Genomic DNA, 20,510 nt, shown 5'->3' on the forward strand with positions numbered 1-20,510 from the left:
AGATAAATCTGAGCGAAAACACTGTTCAAAACCCGAAAAATACACCCGTATATTATACTGGAGTTCCAGCATAAGTATGCTTGAACTCCAGCATATTATACGGGAGTTCCAGGATAACTATGCTGGAACTCCAGCATAATATGTTGGAGTTCCAGCATAAGTACACTAGAACTCCAGCATAATATACTGGAGTTCCAGCAAGTATAAATGTCCAGTATAATATACTGGAGTTTGGAGCACTGGTGCTCCAGTCTCCCGTATATTATACAGGAGTCAGCAAAGTATACCGGTCCAGCATAATATGCTGGAGTCATACACAAATGCACCGAACTCCCGTATATTATGCGGGACCGATCTCTGTTGCAGCAAAATAGTGACTATTTTTCATTGACTTCGTAAATGGTGACTATTTTTGAATGACCAGTCCAAAAACTGATTATACCGTGCTATTTTAACTATAAAAACAAAGTCATTAATAAGCCACATCATGACCTGAAACTAGGACACACCGACACATATTGAAATGGAATAAGCATTGCCTATTCGGTCTCTTCACTGCAAAAATAAAAAATGTATCTTTTCCTCCTCAAAGTAATAAGTCACGTGCCAAGATTTCAAATCATCACAGCACATGAACTCATGATCTTCTCACCTTTTTATATGATGTATTATACAATTGTGCATTCACCCAAATGACCTCCGGTCAATTGGTTTTATGATTCTTTACAAATTTAACTTTTATTTTATAATTATTTTTTTTATATGTGAAAAATTTATTTTTACACTTAAAAATTTTGTCTTTTATACATAAGAGATCTAAAAAGGTTATTTTTTTAATTTTAAAATTGTTAAGGAGCATAATGTACAAATAGCACCTTGTGTATCCTTCATATAATGAATAATTATATTATATTTTATATTTTTAATATCCAAGAGGCTTCCCATTTTTTCATCTTCTGCTTCCTGTCGTAGCAGCAACAATATTGGTTTGCATGTGTCAAGCTAACGTGATCACATAACTTGTTTACTTCACGATATTTACAGATTTTAAAGCTGAATCTCCTCAACTCTCTCCAATCCAAACTACCGCAACCAGAAACGGATCCAGGATTTGAGGCTTATGTTTTCCTACCGCAATTTCAGATTAATATGCAATAATAACTGGGTTCGCAGTCAGATATTGATAACCAATATTTAGTGAATTTCTTAATATAAATACAAAATCTACGCAAGAGTTACTGAATTTCCGGAAACCCGTAATCTATGCACTAGGTACGCCCCTTCTGAAATTATTTGAATCATCAATTGTCAAGAACGTTGACAATTGAAAGAGTGTCGAGTGAAAGAGTAATTGTCCCATCAAAGGGCTTTATAAGGTATTGAGTTACTTTACAAAATGCAGCTTCACATGCCCTTTTCTGGAAATAGACGTTCAACTTATATGACATGTATATGACATGTTTTTCTTATTAAAAGTTCGTCTAAAAATAAATATATTCAGATATTTAAAAAATAATTTAACTTCAAATTATTTATTTTACTTTAATGAGAATTTTCTCTTCTGTTGAGCCGAGAGTCTCCCGGAAACAGTTTTTTTATAATTTTCGGGGTAGGGGCAAGGTCTGTGTACACTCTACTCTCCTCAGACCTTACTAGTGAGATTTTACTAGATATATTGTTGTTATTTTAATAAAAAGTTTTTATAACCACACAAATATTATAAGATATTTAATTTAATATTTTTTAGAGATCACAAATTTCAAATGTTATACAGCCAATAATATTATGATATGTTTAAGAATAAATTGAAAAAAATTCTATTTTTTAATTCCTTTTTTAGTCAAACTACGTGATGTAAATTTAAATCGAAGGAGTACTACTTTGGTAAATTTGACGCACTTGTTAGTCCACCACCACCAACGTGGGGTCACATGGAGGCCCCAACCAGATAAGTAGTATATTATATCTTAAAAAATAATAATTTTTAATTTCAAGTTGCCACATTTCTTGAAAGATTTTTTAGCAAACTATTGGCTAACATCGACAGAGCTCCTACTCCCCTCCTCCTTTCATGATTTATTATCTTTTTAGGATATAATAATAATAATAATAATAAACAAATGTTTCATCTTCAGCTGCCATAGTTGAATTCCTGTAGTAAATCGTCACTACAAACGCAATAGTTCTCTTTGTCTTTGTTAGAGACAAAATTACATATATATACACAAGTAAGAAACACAAGCACACGGAGAAACTAGTAGCAGTATATATAGAGAAGAAGAGAATCATAAAAATATCTAGAGAAAGGTATATGGGAAAGGCAAAATATGAGGCTTTGTTCGAGACCAAGAAGGCAAAGGGCAGGATACTATATAGGCTATTTGCCACTTCTCTGCTTTGTGGGATCATCTTGATTTGGAGTTACAGATTATATAACATACCAAAACCAGGCGAAAATGGCAGATTGGGTTGGATTGGAATGTTTGGTGCTGAACTATGGTTCGGTTTTTACTGGCTCCTCACTCAATCTCTTCGTTGGAACAGAACTCATCGTCACACATTTAGAGACAGGCTCTTACAAAGGTACGGATCATTTTTGTACCAGTCCAGTACGCTAGTAATATTGTCCGCCTTGAGACTAGCTCCTCACGGATTTAAAACACGTCACTAAGGTCAGCATCTCTATCGTGTTTTATTGATGTGGATTCGCCTAGTGTGTCACATACACCAGCTAAGATTTGCCACCACCGTTCAAGATTGCACGCGGAGTGGCTCTTATACCAGCTAGAATCTAAGACTTGTCTATTTATATACCCAGCATCTAACCCGTATTTTGTCGATGTGCATTAGCCTAGGGTGACACAATTTTATGCAAATGTTTTAACCATTGGAAAGCACACACTTTTATTGACCACTTAATTATAATATGGGCTACACATGTAGAACTTTGTTTCGATGAAGAGTGACAATGAGATTTGAGCTCAGTGCCTGCTTTGACAATATGTTAAATTATGTAATCTATATCATCTAAAAATTTAAATTGTTACATAAAGCATGATTTTATTTAGTTAGTTAATTACTACTATTGTCCATGAAACAGGTATGAGAATGAGTTGCCAAGAGTAGATGTATTTGTGTGCACAGCTGATCCTGCAATAGAGCCACCAATTATGGTGATCAATACAGTTTTATCAGTCATGTCATACAATTATCCACCACAAAAACTAAGTGTTTATCTCTCAGATGATGCTGGCTCTGTGATTACCTTTTATGCTTTGCTAGAGGCTTCTCGCTTCTCAAAACATTGGCTTCCCTATTGTAAGAAATTCAATGTTGAGCCAAGATCACCAGCTGCCTATTTTACGTCTTTGTCCATGTCAGATCAATCTGATGCAGATTTTTCCGAAATAAAGGTGTACTCAAACATTTCTATTCAACTTGACATTGTTTTCTTTTTTAGTCTATTACAAAAATATTGACATTTTTTTATATCCGGAAACTCTTAGGACCCGTTTGGCCATAGATTTTGCCGAGTGATTCTATGGTGTGCCTCATACAACCGACATTAGTTGTGTGAGGACTCTTTTTATCTCCACACAATTGTGGACACATATCTTACACATTTGGATCCACAAAATTCTGGGACCACAAAGTTGTGAGACAAAAAAGAGGCTTCAGTGTGTTGTGTGAGGCACAAAATAAAATTTTTGCCAATATTTGGGATTTTTTGGCAAATACATGTTTGGCCATAGATTTTATTTACATTTTGAAAAATTCTCAAAACCCAAGAGCTGGTTTTGGCCCAAACTATTACTATTACATTTTTTAAATTGCCCCAAACTTATTATTTTATAAAAGAGCCCACCATTTATTATTTTGTAACAATGCTGCTTCGTCTTCTCGGTCATCTGATAATGTATTATGTAGTTCATTATAAAAATGATAATTTTGTACCAAATTTATTTATGTTCAGGACTATGGTTTGCGATAATATAATAAATGTTATTGATAAATGTACTGTTGGGTATTTGAGATATTTTTTAGAACTTGTGGATATAAGTCATGTTTCATGTTATATATATTTTGAAAACTTATGTCCAAACACATTTTCATCTTCAAACCAAACTTCACCCGAATCAGATTTTTCAAAATAAATTTGGGAATCTATAGCTAAACGCTAGCTTAGACTTTAAACTTCTCATTTTATCCTCGATAATATGGTCTTGTAGCCATAGATATGACATCAAATGTTTAAAACCACAAGTTCTAAAGGTACTTTTGGTATGTGTCAAAAGTATTTCTTTCTTAAATTCCGTGCTTAGTCGAACACTACCATAAAACAGCTGGAGTAGTTTTTATCCTATTTTTAGCTGGAATAGCAGTTCAGGCTTTGCCTGTTCTGCATTATCCTGGAGATGAAAGTGTTTTAAACTTTAAAGCATTGTTTTGTTTCATTGGAAGTTATTGAACCAAATGATGAAGTTGTTAAACTTTCAATTATTAAAGTAACATATGCAACAACGTAGGTGAATGATTCTCCCAACCACCTTAGGGGATCTGTATAATTGTTTTTTTTTTCTTTCTTTTGCTCGTTTTATTCCTTTACCTACTACTTGATGATGAATTGCATCTGAAAAGTTGAGAATTTAGTGCCCTCTCTGTAAGAAGCATTATATCTAGTTTCATCAATTAAATAACTGGCCATCATGTGCAAAATTACTATAGGAGTGACATTTTGTTAATTTCATGCTTCTGATTTTGTATGTAGTAAGCACCATTGATTATTTTTAATAATCTGTCTCAGTTATTACTTAGGAGAAAGTTGTTCTAATCGTCAAAAAAGTCCAAGCATATATCTTACTACTAGCCAGTTAGTAGGTGAAATGATTAAAATGCTGTGGAATATATACAGTTTGATAGCCAGTTTTTGTTCTTAATGCTTCAGAGATTATATGACGACATGGCAAACAGAATTGAAGGTGTATGCAGAGCTGGAGTAATCCCAGATAAAGCAATATTAGAGCATACAGGATTTTCCAAATGGGATTCGTATTCATCCAAGGGAAACCATGCTTCCATCTTGCAGGTAGGAAAGGAAAGGAGCAAATTATCAAAATTAGTGTTGCAAGCCAAGACTTGTTCTCGGTTCTTTTCATCCGAGCTGATTTATCATCTTAGCTGATGCTAGGCTACATGTTAACAAGCTGAACTATCACCTACTGGCTTGAATTCATGTAGCTTTAGTTATCTGGTTTTATTTATTTCTCTTTCGTTCTCGAACCAGGTATTAAGTGACAGCAGAGATGAAGAGACAAAGGACGTTGACGGAGTAATACTGCCAACGTTGGTCTACTTGGCTCGGGAGAAGCGTCCCCAGCACTTCCATAATTTCAAAGCTGGGGCGATGAATGCATTGGTATGTTTAATACCAATTTCTCCTCACATAAGTGAGCAAGATGTTTTTATTTCTTCATGAAATCTTGGAGAATAATTTCGTACTAAAACTTTCAGATCAGGGTGTCCTCAGAGATCAGCAATGGGCCAATAATTCTAAATGTAGATTGTGATATGTACTCAAACAACTCAAACTCAATTCAAGATACTCTTTGCTTCTTTATGGATGAAGAAAAAAGTCATGAAATTGCATTTGTGCAGTTTCCACAATCTTTCGAAAATACCACTAAAAATGAACTTTATGGTTCTCTAAGAGTAATCGATGGGGTCAGTACATCTCACATTTTTGTTCATCTCCTGAATCATTCAATGTGTGTTGAAAATACTCATGCTAGTGTCGTTAAATGAATTTTTCTTCTCCATTATTTACATCAAATTAAGGTGGAATTCCATGGTATGGATGGTAATGGAGGCCCTTTGTATACTGGAACTGGCTGCTTTCATAGGAGAGACACCCTTTGTGGTAGAGAGTTTAGCAAGGATGCTCGGATTGATTTGAAGAGTGCACGCCCTGGAAAAATGGAAGAAAATGTGCACGAGTTGGAAGAAAGACTAGAAATTTTAGCAAGTTGCACGTATGAGGAAAATACTCAATGGGGAAACGAGGTATGAAGTTGAAGACATGATTACGCAAATAATAGTATGCTATCTCTAAAAGCTTAAAATTTAGGTTAGATGGTCACACACTTCAACAACTGACTCATTGTGAACTTTATTAACATGGCAGATTGGTTTGAAGTACGGGTGCCCCGTTGAAGATGTATTGACCGGGTTGACAATTCAGTGCAAAGGTTGGAAATCTGTTTATTATAAACCAGAAAGGAAGGGATTTTTAGGGGTTACTGCAACTACTTTGGATCAGACATTAGTGCAACACAAGAGATGGTCCGAGGGCGATCTAATGATTCTGTTTTCAAAGTACAGCCCAGTTTGGTATGGACTTGGAAAGCTCAATCCTGGCCTTTTGCTGGGGTATCTCACTTACTGCCTCTGGTCTCCTAATTGCGTGGCGACACTCTACTACTCCATCGTCCCTTCCCTTTATCTACTCAAAGGAATTTCCTTGTTTCCACAGGTATTTGTGTCCCTTAATCATCACATTTTTCTGACAATATCATACATAATCTTTCATGTCAGTCTTGTGTAATATCTCACTGCACCAGTAGTGGTTATGAGCCACATTCAGCGTAGAGTTTCTGGTCTTTCTCCCTATAATGCATTTTAAATTGGAGGGAAAATGGAAAAAAGACATTGAATCCTATTGGTTTAGCTAAGACGATTCTGGAAATTAGAAACTTATTCTGTTTCTCCTTGGTGTGAATCCATATTACTTTAGAGCTAATGTAGAGTCATCAGTAGTTCCAGTCTTGGATTTCTCTACAAGTTGAGTGAATAAGAATATCAGAATTCCACTTTAAAAACCTTACTTCAAATGTGTCGAAATTGAAGTAATCTCATTAGAGGTAATGATACTGTTAACAAAATACACATACAATAGCTGATCTCATTCTATTAAAATTCACTATCTGTTATGGTTTGATACAAACAAATAAGGAACAAAATGCGAATTTTTAGTAATAACTGGCACAAAGGGGTTATAACTGGCACTAAAAGCACATGGTAAGCAAAAGTACTGGCCTTCAAAAGAAATTGACAAATTCTCCTTCTGACCTTATGAAGGTTTCCAGCAAATGGTTTTTGCCATTTGCTTATGTGATAATCGCGGAACTAATATGCAGTTCTGCTGAATTTCTGTGGAGTGGTGGAACGATTTTGGGATGGTGGAATGAACTAAGAATGTGGCTTTATAAGAGAACAAGCTCTTACATCTTTGCCTTTCTTGATGTCATGTTGAAGTTATTTGGTTCTTCTAATTCAACATTCATTGTCACTCCAAAAGTTTCTGATGAGGATGTTTTGTTGAGATACAAGCAAGAAAAAATGGAATTTGGAAATGCTTCACCTATGCTTACCATTTTGTCAACACTGGCAATGCTCAATCTGTTTTGCCTTGTGGGGTTAGTGAAAGAACTGATCATAACCAGAGAAGTGGGATTGAAATATGCATTTGATACTATGGCTTTGCAAATTTTGTTGTGTGGGTTTCTGGTTTTGATTAACTTGCCTTTGTACAATGGTCTCTTCTTTAGGCAAGACAAGGGCAAGATTCCTAGCTCCACTGTAGTTCAGTCAGTTATTTTTGCACTTTCATGTGTTGCATATGTGTATTATTAGTACAGTACCTTTTGGATCTTGATAGCAACAATGTTCTCTAATTATGGAATCATGAGATGAAATGTTCCTGTTTTATTTAGCAGAAAAGAAGGAAATAGAAATGAGAGAAGAAACAAAACAAAAAACAAAAGGATTGGATATTTTGTCATTTATATGTCAGGCAAGATGTTTTTTGTTCTTTTATTCTTTTTGTAACATCTGAATATAACGAAGCAATGTAGTCAAAGCTATGTTGCTCGAACTCTCCGAAAATATTCACGGAATATGTGTCTTGGAAGGTCGACACGCTCACGATAACATTTTCGAAAGAGTCCGTGTAACATAGAGTCAATGATTTCTTATTTCGAAAAAAAAGGAGGAATTCAGTGGAGCATAATTTTTTGAATAGTGCTCAAAATAAAGGATGTAGTAATGCATGTAATGAGAAAAGATAGAATAAGATTTTTTTGTTAGGAAAATTGTCCTCAAATACCAAAAGAAAAAAGGAAGGAGAACTGAATAATTTGACTAGATGATTAGATACAAGTCTTTCTATTGAAAAAAGGGATTAATTTGATATGCCACATCTTACTGCTACATTAGATACTAATACTTAAATTTAACAGCTTGATATTAGTCTGTAAAGTGTATCATGTACTCCAAAAATAATTGCCGTCTATGACTAAAAATACTAGAGTAGTAATACTAGAATTATATTAGGGATAATGCATAAAATTCTTCCCTGGACTATTTTGGGGTCCTATTACCCCTTTTTTCCCTGAACTATTTTAAATGTAATAAACATCACCCTTATTGCTGACTTGGCATAGAGAGTGTGCACACTCTCTTAAGGGCAAGTGGAAGTTACAAAATAATTTTAAAATTGATTAACAAGTACAAGTATCATCTTTTGATTGGACATTACATAGTTAATTACATCTAATTAATTAGTCTCTTTTGTCTTCTAAACCTCTTTTCGCACAGACAAGGGGGACATCGTTTCAACGGCAAAATGTCAGAGCGAAAATCCAATACAACACAAAATCAACTCAGAAATCAAAAACAGATATGTTTAATAACAGAAACAGAGCTACAACTAGAGGGAGCAACGATCATGATTCAGTAAGAACCTACGAACAGTCAAAACGGTAAACAACAACGGAGTTTCGCCGGAGCAAGGGTCTTCGTCGGAGTTTCGTTCTCCGACCAGATCTGACAATATCAAACAAGTATTATATAAAACCCATCAAATGAGGCTTTTGCCTTTTGGCTGGATATGGTAATGAAAATCTATAAATTGGAAAATAAGTAAGAAGGAGAAAACGGTAAAAAAAGTTTTTAAGTAAGAAATACACATTTTAGGTGTATGTATTTTCACCACTTTGCACGCATTTGGTTGTAGCTTTTTAATAGGTAAATAATTTTAATTTAAAATAGTTCGAAGGGATAATAGGACCCCTGAAAAAAAGGTGTGTAGTCGGTAATATGATCATAGGTCGAGGAGGATTTATGCATTATCCCATTATATTACGTAAAAGATTAGATTTACTAAATTTCCTTATAGGAGCACTTGTTTTCACTAGACTTAAACGAGTTTACATGATCAATTTTGAGTTATTAGTTTTTTGACATAAACTAGATAATAGAGTATCAAAGATATCAATTTTAATCCTTACAAAAAAGTAAAGAAAGAATTGTAATTCGTTTCTTCTAATTGTTTGGATGGTTGCTATGTATCATTTCGTAATGTATCATATAGTATTGTATTGTATTGTATTTATATCATTTTAATATATACAATGTTTGGTTAGATTGTATTGTTTGTCGTCGTTTCACGATGTCATGCACCAATAATATGAAGAATAAATTTGCAATATTATAAAGAAAAAGTAAGGTACGAGGTAATATTATTATATAAAAGGTAGGATAAAAGGATAAATAGGATTATTTAATAATAATAAAAGGCAAGATGAGAGAAAAAATGACGCGACCACACCAAATCGGTCGTTCCATAAAGTGACACTTTTAACGGCGGATTTAAACGATACGATACAATAAAATTTAAGTAACAATCAAAATAAATATTATATTTAAAGTAACAATACGAAACAATACAACATATAACAACTATCCAAACAAGCTGTAAAGGGTTATTAGAAAGATTAAAGAAACATTATATTTGAACTTGTAATATTATAGTTTATATTGTGAAGTTTTTTTTTATAAACTAGTAATTTATTAAAACTCCTATTTTGTTGCATCAAGTCAATTCGATTGTGGCACTTATCATCAGAAGAAGAGTGTGAAGTGTGAACTCATTCTCAACCCGTTAAGACTTCCCAATTTCCAAATTCCAACTAATTATGGGATTTTCAAAAGAAAATAAATAAATACGGGTCTTCGGATACGATTACCCGAATACAACAAGTACGGGATTAGTTGATCGAAGTTTTAAGACACGGAAAGTCGTGTATACCTTAACTTCGTCAAAGACAAAACATAGTTTTCAACTCTTTCACCACTTCGCTGTCCAAATTCCTAATTCTTTCCAAGAAACGGTAAACCCTAATTCCCAAAATTCTTTTTTGATATTTATTAATTTGGATTGTTTTTGTGAAATTAAATTTGATAGTTGATCGCAGATGAGAATTGGGTCATCAGAAGTTTGGATCTTGATTGCGCTATTGGTGGTGGCATGGAGTTCCAGAGGGGCTTTAGGGATTAGATTTGTGATAGACAGAGAAGAATGTTTTTCCCATAAGGTTGAAATGGGGGAAACTGTTCATTTTTCATTTGTTGTTATCAAATCAGAGGGTTCTTGGCATTACAGTGAAGAGGGTGTTGATCTTGTGGTATATATTACTCAATTCTCTCTTTTTTTGTGTTTTTTTTCTCTCTCTTCGTTAGTCTGTATACTTATGTAATTTTATGTTTACGTTCTTCTTTTTTGTGATTTTTCGTTGATTGTAATTAAAAAAAAATTAGCCTGTGTTTTAGGTATAAAAGGGGTTATAGACTTATAGTAGTCATCAGATTAATTATTCTATGATTCTGAACTGTTAATAATGCAATTGTGGTTTGAAATTCTAGCTTTGTTGTTTTGCTTTATCAAATTTGTGTTGACTTTGATTTTAAGCTTCATTAGAAGCTTGAATTGTCCGTGAGAAACTGGCATTGTCTTTTCTTTGCTTTTATTTTCCTCTCTTGTTGTGTTATTTGCAGCTTCAATCCTTTTCTCATGCACAAACACTGGACACCATCACTTGTAATTTGGTTTTGGTGGTGGTTAGGAGGAAGGGGAGTCGCTTTTTTTTTTTTTTACCTTTTTTTCTTGTGGGGTGGGGGGGTCTGAGTCGCAACTATGAGAATTAGAATTCCAAGGGTTCATATTCAAGAAAGTTTGAATCTTGGAGCTGTAAATTCATGAACCTTTTTTTAATCCACGTAAGGATTACTTCAGTCAGCTTTTCTTGTCAATTCGTTTTAGTTTTTTACTTTTTCGTGATGGGTTCTTCGTGTTATCTAGAGGAGAGGCTTACATAGCCATGTTTTAAATTCTCTTGTAGAGAAAAAGTCTTCTTTTATCATCCATTATCTGATGGATTATTCAATTGATGTCACTATGTTGGTGGAAATTAGGTGAAGGGGCCTTCTGGGGAACAGATTCATGATTTTCGTGACAAAATTAGTGAGAAGACTGAGTTTGTGGCCCACCACGAAGGAGTTTATCGTTTCTGTTTCACCAACAAATCACCCTATCATGAAACGATAGACTTTGACCTACATGCGGCCCACTTCGTATACCATGATGAGCATGCAAAAGACGGTTAGCGTGTTACTTTGCGTCATCTTACTTTGTCGTTCTGGAGTACTTTGCACTAGAGATCTTACCTTTTAGTATGACGCTGCAGAGCATTTCAAGCCATTGTTTGAGCACATTGGGAAACTAGAGGAAGCTTTATACAACATTCAATTTGAGCAGCATTGGCTAGAGGCCCAGACAGACCGGCAAGCAATAGGTATAAATAAAGCTTTTGCATATTTCTTATATGATTCTCCTACAATTCAGTAAATACCAATTTTATCGATCACTTACTGTTTTTTCTAGTTGAAAAGAATCGTCTTTTCCCTTCAGCATATATTCCTGTTAGATAATTCTCCTCTCCCATCTTCCTCACTTTATTTTCACAGTGTTAGTTTTTAGATCCAGGGAAATCACAGTTATCGTTTCAGTTTGGATTTTCTATCTAATTTTCAGTTTTTTGTTGATCAATTTTACAAGCTTGAGGATGTGTACCTCCTTCATCTTGAATGTGTGAATGGTCATGACTATTAGCACATGATCACTTAAGCTCAAAATCTTGGTATTAATGGTAAAGAAGTGCGAGGTTGCTCTTTCATTTTGCTAAACTACCTCCCGCATTATGAATTAATGTAGGTGTGATTTGCTCATGTTGTAACATTTGAACCAATTAGGCATTTCTGAGATCATGCTCTTTGGTTTAAGGACCTATACATCCACGACTTAGTAGTTCGGATATTCACATGCATAAGTGTCACTTTTCTGTTAACTAATGAAAAGAGAACATCATTTCTTTCGGTATATTATGTGTTTCTCTTGGAACCTCAAGTTTAATGTAATGACATATGCAATTCTGTCAGAATCATGATAGTCTTACATAATCCAAAGCTGTTCTTCTAACACGGTGATATATCTCCTATTTTATGCAGTGAACGAGGGAATGAGCAAAAGAGCAGTCTACAAAGCTTTGTTCGAGTCCTCTGCTCTCATTTGTGTTAGCATCCTGCAAGTTTTCCTCCTAAAGCATCTTTTTGAAAGAAAGCTGGGTCAGTCCAGAGTTTAGCTTTCGAGAGAGCAGAGGATATTTCAACTGCAGAATCCTTCAATTTTAAATGTATTGGCTTTCTGGTTCCGTTTCACAAGACAGGTGGTGTAAAAACTAGAATGAACAATTTTCTCCAGAAATTAAGTTATTACAAGTCCTTTTTTTTCGAATTTAGTTGGGCAGTTGGTGTTGACGACTCAATAACTTTAAATGAAAGAACAAAGCATAAAAAGATTATTTATCCTGACTTTGGAGATTTTTCCAAATGCTGTCAAATTATCTTTTTTTTTATTGCATGTCACATCGTTACATTGAGCACGCTTGATCCTGAATTTACATTCCTGCTGCAATTTGCCGATCAGCTTTATGGGTCTCAGTACATCATTTATTTCCGTTGTTTCGTGAATATTATGTCGTCCTATGCACAAATTGTAGTATTCTGAAATAAGACATACGCGATCGTTTACCTGTGCTAGTTCAAATGCGCACAAACTAGTCCAGATATCACCGTTATAAAAATAATATTCAGGGAAATTTGTATTAACATACGAATGTAGTGCTTGTAGCGTAGCGAAGAAAGAAGGGAAAATTAAGAGCAAGTGGGTTGTAGAATTGGACATGAAAAGATTATCGAGTTAAATGGATATACCTATTTATTTATTACAGAGCAAATTTGACCAAGGATCATCAACTTTTATGCAAATTACGCCATCCCAAATAGATCCCTAAATTTTATCAAATAAATAAACAATCAAACTCCCTTAGACATCGTCGAATTCTTGTTTGAGCAAGCATTTTCAAGGACCAAAACTGCTATTTTCCCTTGACTAAAAGCAAACAGGCATCATAATTTAGAATGCAGCTCCTCGTGTCCAAACAAACCTCCATGATTTTCTAAGCATTTTCAACTTATCAGGCAAAAACAGAAGGAAAAAAAAAAAGAAAACCAAAATAATCTGATGAAATTAACAGAAAAAATTACGGTTGAAAGTTGCTTTACAAACCACACGTATATGAAAGCAAGCAGACTGCTCGTCTGTCAATGGTACAATAAAAGATACAACATTATAGATACATCAAACATTTTGTCTTTCACATTTTTGTCCCCACAATAACCACAAGTTTACAAGACAAAAGGGACTTAAGCGGCATCTCAGTCTCCAGCAGCAAGCCAAAAGAAGTTGCGGGGTTCATTATGAATATGCATCCTATATTCAACTTTTACAGATAACCTTGTCAAGATTCTGCGTGGGGGCTCTGCATACAGCAAAACCATTTTTTCTGCAAAACAACATATTGGTGAAATTCTAAGAAACAAGAATGCTTCAAGGATCAATGAGACAAGTAGCATTTATAAGATATTCAGATGGGTCACTGGACCAGTTTGTCCAACATTAACATCAGAAAGCAGTCACCGATTTGTACTACGTACATCTAGTCACATTAGCAAAGACACAAGAATCTAGCTTGCCAATTCCAAGACTAAGCTTGACAATAGAGGACAGCTCTCCCAAACATAGCCAAGCAGGTCAACTACTCTTACTCATTTAAGAAAAACACAAAAGAAAAGAAAATGCAGCTGATCAACTACTCAAATAATCTGTGCAGTATTTTCTTTTTCCCCATAACAAGTATGAAAAGAAAAACCATTCCAACAATAAAATAATTACCCTTTTTTGAGAAGCAATAACATAATTACCCTTGCTCTCACCTTCCTTCAATATTAAGTAACTACTTCATAGCAGTGGCACAACCAGAATTTCACGAAGGCGAGTCAAAATATAAAGAATTAAACACATGAAAAAGCCAAGGCGATTCAACATATAGTATATACATAAATAAATAAAAAATTACCTAACTACACAGTGTATTCACGGTGATTGGACTAAGGTGGCTCTACCACTGCTTCATAGCAACTATAAAAGTTCACTTAGATGAGAGCGTAGAAATCAAAAGGCTGAATATCACTCTTTTTTCGATTACCCTAGTACCAGAGCAAACTTGCGAGCATCTCACCTAGTTCATCGGGTAGTATGCTACAGACCACAAGCATAGGTGCCTGGTAAACCTATCCACCAAGGCTAAAGCAAATGGGCTCACAATAAGTTTTGTAACTCAAATTCAGAACCAGGATCTCTAGGTTGTTAATTCTTGTCTCAACCTCTCAACTTTCCCATTGGGGACAACTCAACCATCCCCGGTAAGAAAGCTAGGTCATTGTATCCAATGTTCTAAAACTAGAGGCATAGGCAGGGTCTAAGCCCCTTAACTTTTTTATTTTGATATTGTGAAAAATACATTAAGAATTTTATAAAATTCAAAACTAAAGAATACACAAAAGCAAATAAACATCTCATCATAACAATAAATGTTAAAAAGTCTTATATGTAAAAAGAAATATACTACGACATCAAATTCTAAACAATAGAGCAAACAGATTACTAATAAAAGTTATAGTCAAACATTCAAAAGAAAATCTAAGCTAATGTTTTAGTATATACAAGAAGAACAATCAAAGTCGTAAAGAGTCCACTTGACATTCTGGGCGGACAACCCATGAGTATGGTATGCACGGGATGAAAGCCCCATCTATCAAAGTATTAGCCCTATAAGACTTTTGCTCTTCATGATTGCCTTGGTGTGTTTAAAGCCTACAATGCAGCCAGTGAATCCTAGAAGATCCTAATTTTGCCTTTAAATATTGCCTCACAACCTTTTTCCCACTTTATCGATGGCTAGAAGGGAACTGATTATAGCAAAGCAAGTAATGAGCTCCCTAATCATGGTTTTAAACCTATGCTTACAAGGAAAGTTCCACTTAGAGTTAAGTTTGACCTGACAATTGGCTGAGAGTAAGTAATCATGGGTTTGTACATACTAGTTTCTCTAATCTTTTTGATCAAGTACTAGTTTCCCTAATTATGTGTGCTCTGGTTCCAATACACTTTTCCCTTTTACCCAAAAGAAAAAAGAGAGACATAACTCCAGGAACCCTTCCAATATAACCAGAACATATGATCTGACCACAGTCAAGCAAGAACTACAGATGCTCACAACTGGAGGGAAGTTCTCAATCCTACTTCTAAGAACTGCAAAAGGATTTTTGAATTTATTAGGTCACCTTAGATTAAAGAGAAGGCAATAATAAGTGAAATAATTAATTGTATGGTATGACGAATCAATAAGATTTGCACCACCTTAGCTTATCTTTACTCTTTCTCCGGTCATCAAAATTGAAGGGGACCCACATGGCTGGGTGTTAACCAACAGAAACCCAATTTTCTGTGTATCAAGAGATGAGCTGTGGATCTTCAACTAATTAAGCTCAACCTTTTGCATTGATCAATCAAATTATTCTTAAGAGATAATTATACCATGTGACGGAAATTTTATTTGATAAAACTTGCATGTACAATTCACTAAATCACAACCACAATACTCTAAACATATGAGACAACTGAAGATAGCCAGAGATGGCTTAGTTGGTGGAGATAATATATCAATTAGGCCAACTTAAGTCCTTCAACTGTTTGAGAGGGCCGTAGAGTGGGATGGGATTTCACCTATTTGTAGTTGAATTATCCTCTGAATGGAAAAAACTCTCTGTAAAGATGCAGATTCACACAGCTAATGTATTTCACGTTAAATGTGTAAAGAAAAGCAAGACGCAGAATTATTTAACATTTAAACCAACGGAAGAGTAAATAGGTAATAGAATCTACACATTTCCAAAACTATTGAAATAACGTACAGTTTGAGGCTTTAATGGTTCTTCTCCTTGCTTTGTGTTACCATCAGCCTTTGAAGGTGACTCTGGCTTGCCACCAGTTTTTTTCTCATCCCTGGCCTTGTTGAAAATCACAGTAAATCCCTCTGCTGACGCTGGGTCATTGACATCCCATTCACCAAACTTAGGCAGTGGTCGACCCTTCTCCTGCTCGTAGGTAGATTGAAAGCCAAACAGGAAAAATAAATAATTGGACAAAAAAGAAAAATACTCATGAACAATATATGAACAAAAAAAATTGCAGAGAAAGCAGCTAAAATATCAGTATGCCACATAATTTTGTTAAAACCATAGTGCTGAAAATCTATGACTCCATTCCGCAATCACCAAAGGACACGAGAAGAACGCGAAAACTCTCCAAAAGTATAATAGCTACAACATGACAATTTGAACTTAGATGCATTAGGAAGCATGCACAATGTAATTCCTGAAGGACAATTCTGGAGTTCCTTTGACCTCACTAAAGGCTCATAATTGTGCGAACTAGAAAAGGAAGTGGTCGAGGTCCCAAAAGCTTGTGAATTTAAAAAACACCTGCTTGAAATCCATGCCCAAGTATGCGGAAGTCAAAATTATCAGGTTTTCCAACATTTAACAAACTACATTATGCATCTACCAAATGTCAATTACGTTCTCCTTATATGAACTAGACTTCATATAAAAGCCGATTTCAGTAATTGTACCCTGATATTGCTGGCATGTTTTCTCTAGAATGTTCTTAAACCAATATGAACGAAATCCTCAATACCAATAAAAGGGCTTCGATATCTCCAGGAAGGTCATAGGCCCTAATGGTCACAACAAAACCAACATAGCAACCACTACCTTTCTAGCAACCACTCAACTTAACTCCAACGGGACCCTCAATTAATGCATGCCCATAGCAGATCTAAGAATTAAAAGGAGAACAAAGCAGAAATTTATTATGAAATCCACACAAGAGGCATTGCAAGCATTAAATTTAAGCTATTCAGAATTTTTGAGGGAAAAAAAAAACAAGCAAATCAACTTAACAAAATCAAACACTGAATATTGAATGCAAAAACTTACTACTATTGTTGGAAGTAGTATATCTAATTAATGCATCCAAAAGATTCTACATGTGAATATCTCTATATGGTCTTAGCAATTGTAGACAGGAACTCCCACTTGGAACACCATTATGCTTAGGCATAGGATTTGGATGAGCAACTGAGCTTTGTAATTTGCAAAAAGCAGAGTGCCCCTTAAAAAAGTTAGAGTGGCACAATTCATTTGGGGGGTCAATTATAGAGGTGTCAGTACCAGCTTGTGCACACCTCGACTACTCCACGGGGTACTGCTACCTATGGATACCGGGTAACTCTGGTCACCAACGCCTAGGCAGATGGCTGTTTCTTTGCGTCTACTGGCTCATGACACTACATTCCAGTTGTATAGTCTATTGGCCCTTGAGCTGTCCCCCAAGAACCCGGGGGGGGCCCAAGAACCGGGGGGATTTTAACTTGGCTTAAGCATCGAAAGTCATACGAGAATTAAAAATTAATTTCGAGCTCAGCAGAGTATCAAAATGCAACAAAACCATACACTATAAAGGATCTGCTTGGAAGTCAAATTTTTGATCCAAAAAAAAAAATCAAGTGTAAATTTAGAACAGATAAAGCGATCAATGAAAACCCAGGTAACATAAAACCCCAATAAAATCAAAACAAACATAACTAAAAGCCTTGTACAGGTATAGATAAATAATCAATACATATAACATCATATAACGTACTGTAATATGAAATTAAGTGAAAATAAACCAGTAACCGAAAGGATTTAAATATCGAATTAGGGCATATATATACATACCGACATGAATCCCAAAAACAATAAGAAGATTTCTTCACTGGAACGGAGCGAGAGAGAGAAGAAATTTTTGTGAGAAAAAGTATGAAAATGTTAAAATTGTGCAATTTGGTATTAGGTGTATTGAGGTGTATTTTGGGAATGGAAGATATATATGGAAATTGGTACATACTATTATTATATTCGCTCATGTTCTTTTCACACTCATAATTACTACAAATAATTATTATTTTAGAAAGTCTAGAAAGTATTAATTAATTTTTTTTATAAATATAATAAAAGCAAGAGTACGTAACAAATTTAGATTAAAGAACAAATAAAAACGATTCAGTTAAATTATCTTTTTGATTAATATTTCTTTAAAAACATGCAAAAGAAAACATGACAAGTAAAAGGGATCGGAGAAAAAATGAATTCAAGTATTGATTTTTAAGCCCTTGATGTAAAATATATTTTTATAATTAAGCCGTTGGAAGTAATTGTATGTAATTATATCTAATAGTGTTGATTAGATGAAACTATTATTACATGGTTTTTTAAAAAATTATTATACTGTAAATATATATAAATTAGTTATATTATATTATTATGAGAATAAAAGAGAAATTAGGGAATGGAATGTGTGGGTCGCTTACTTTTTGTGGACCAACCCATGTGAATTTGAAAACACTAATTTGCATCCCAAACTGCGTCAACTTTGCATTAAAAATGTAAGACCGTCACTATATATGGAGGGGTTTCCGAGCTGAGGACATGAGTTCACGTGACTCTTCCTAAATCATATATAAAAATATTATATTTCTTTAAAATTATTTAAATATATATATGTGAACTCATACTCAAAGACTATTATGATGCAATTGTTATTGGATACACCTCTACAAGTGAAATTATCAGTTCAAATCCACTCGGAACGGTCTTGTTTTCAGCATGACGTCTAAATATATATGTGCAAATTACTAAAATTTCAAAAAGAATATAATTTTGAACCTACAATTTTAAAAGTATGGTGGATCATGGTAAGAAACTAAAATTAAACCAGTCAAATATAAATTAAGATCCACATCTTCACAATATTGCACTCATCCTCTTGAAGTTCTTTCTCTTACTTCTTACTATAGTCTCCATTTTTTCTTTCTAGTGTGTACTAATAGATAAATTTGCTTGTACGAAATTTGACAACTGAATCATAAAATAATTTAACTTTAGTGAATCTTCTGAACACTATTTTGTTGAGATGTGTCCATCCAGACTAGTTTGGTTGGCTTAAATGTTTTGGAAAATATTTTCCTCATGAACTCATTTTTCTCCAATTTTTTTCTCCAATTGGAGGAAAATGTTTTCCTTATCAAGAGAAGGGAAAACATTTTCCAAAACTCCTTCTCAACCTTCCACAACCTCACCAACCCACCCCACCCCTTCTCTCAAAAAAGGTTTTTTTTTTCTAAATTTCAGTTTCCGTTACCACCCACCCTACTAAATTTCAGTTTTTTCGTTTTTCTGCACCACCCAACCCAACCTCCCCCCCTCCCCCCGGTCAAAATTTTACAAGTTCCAAAATTATGAGTTCGGAGGTTTATGTGTTTGAAATTTTACGGGTTTAGAAATTATAAAGTTTACGAGTTCGAAATTTCGCGGTTTTGAAAGTTTAACAGTTCGAAAGTTTATGAAATTTGTGGGTTCGGAAGGTTGTTGATTTGAAAGTTTATGGCTTCACGTTTATTATATCTAAATTATTTATGAATACTCTTGAGAAATCATTTTCCTTAATTTGCATACCAAACACTGAAAAATGAATAAGATTACTACTTGTTTTTCAAGAAAATATTTTCCACGGAAAACATTTTCCTTTATACCAAACACACCCTAAGTGGATCCAACTTATTCATATAGCTTATCTCATGAATTAAATTGTAGCTCCCCGTTTTAACATGGTCAAGAATATGATGTCGATGAAACAAATTTGACCCATGCAGCAGTAATTATTACTTGAGATCTTATTACTTTGTCTTACTTTTGTGCTTACAAGATTTAATCGCATAAGCAAAAAAGGATTAAGGAAATCATGGTTTTTTATTTATTAATCGGAAAAGGGTCATATATACGAGTGAACTATGTGAATTAGGGCAAATATGCCCGTAGTTAATAGTTTGGCACAGATATGCCCAATTCGTCCAATACTTGCTCATTCGTGCCCTTAATTTATCAGAACCACTATTTTGTCTTTCTTAAATAATTAATAACCGGATCCAACCAAAATCTGCTGACCCCATCCGTTAGGACCCGACCCACCCTTATTTCAAAGATATTTTTTGATATATTAATTTTGTTTGATTGAGAAATTGTGTGATAGTCATATTTATTTATTTGAGTAATTA

The 20,510-nt window shown here is 34.4% G+C and overlaps 2 protein-coding genes across 2 annotated transcripts; one reads left to right on the plus strand and one right to left on the minus strand.

Moving 5' to 3' along the window:
• The first annotated feature begins 2,022 nt into the window (after positions 1 to 2,022).
• LOC107803670 (cellulose synthase-like protein E1) lies at positions 2,023 to 12,781 on the plus strand. The gene is made up of 12 exons (XM_016627439.2): positions 2,023 to 2,583; positions 3,101 to 3,413; positions 4,946 to 5,086; positions 5,285 to 5,416; positions 5,512 to 5,721; positions 5,836 to 6,060; positions 6,182 to 6,529; positions 7,135 to 7,638; positions 10,311 to 10,520; positions 11,308 to 11,494; positions 11,580 to 11,687; positions 12,400 to 12,781. The coding sequence occupies exons 1-12, from the start codon at positions 2,312 to 2,314 to the stop codon at positions 12,531 to 12,533; spliced, it is 2,784 nt and encodes a 927-aa protein (XP_016482925.2). The 5' UTR covers positions 2,023 to 2,311; the 3' UTR covers positions 12,534 to 12,781.
• A 676-nt stretch (positions 12,782 to 13,457) lies between these two features.
• Positions 13,458 to 18,327, minus strand: LOC107803671 (protein NOI4-like). Its single transcript, XM_016627440.2, has 3 exons — positions 18,136 to 18,327; positions 16,267 to 16,449; positions 13,458 to 13,796 (listed from the first exon to the last, which is right to left on the minus strand). The coding sequence occupies exons 1-3, from the start codon at positions 18,139 to 18,141 to the stop codon at positions 13,752 to 13,754; spliced, it is 234 nt and encodes a 77-aa protein (XP_016482926.1). The 5' UTR covers positions 18,142 to 18,327; the 3' UTR covers positions 13,458 to 13,751.
• Between the last annotated feature and the right edge of the window lie 2,183 nt (positions 18,328 to 20,510).

Source organism: Nicotiana tabacum, chromosome 10, assembly GCF_000715075.1.
Source record: "Nicotiana tabacum cultivar K326 chromosome 10, ASM71507v2, whole genome shotgun sequence".
NCBI classification, from domain to species: domain Eukaryota; kingdom Viridiplantae; phylum Streptophyta; class Magnoliopsida; order Solanales; family Solanaceae; genus Nicotiana; species Nicotiana tabacum.

Bases quoted from the DNA above. Each gene is read 5' to 3' on its own strand.
- LOC107803671 (XM_016627440.2), bottom strand. The intron at 13,797-16,266 runs GTACGTTATTTC...GTTGTTTTGCAG, and splicing joins AACCATTAAAGCCTCAAACT to AAAAAATGGTTTTGCTGTAT.
- LOC107803670 (XM_016627439.2), top strand. From the start codon at position 2,312: ATGGGAAAGGCAAAATATGAGGCTTTGTTCGAGACCAAGAAGGCAAAG. The intron at 5,087-5,284 runs GTAGGAAAGGAA...TTCTCGAACCAG, and splicing joins ACCATGCTTCCATCTTGCAG to GTATTAAGTGACAGCAGAGA. The intron at 6,530-7,134 runs GTATTTGTGTCC...GACCTTATGAAG, and splicing joins GAATTTCCTTGTTTCCACAG to GTTTCCAGCAAATGGTTTTT.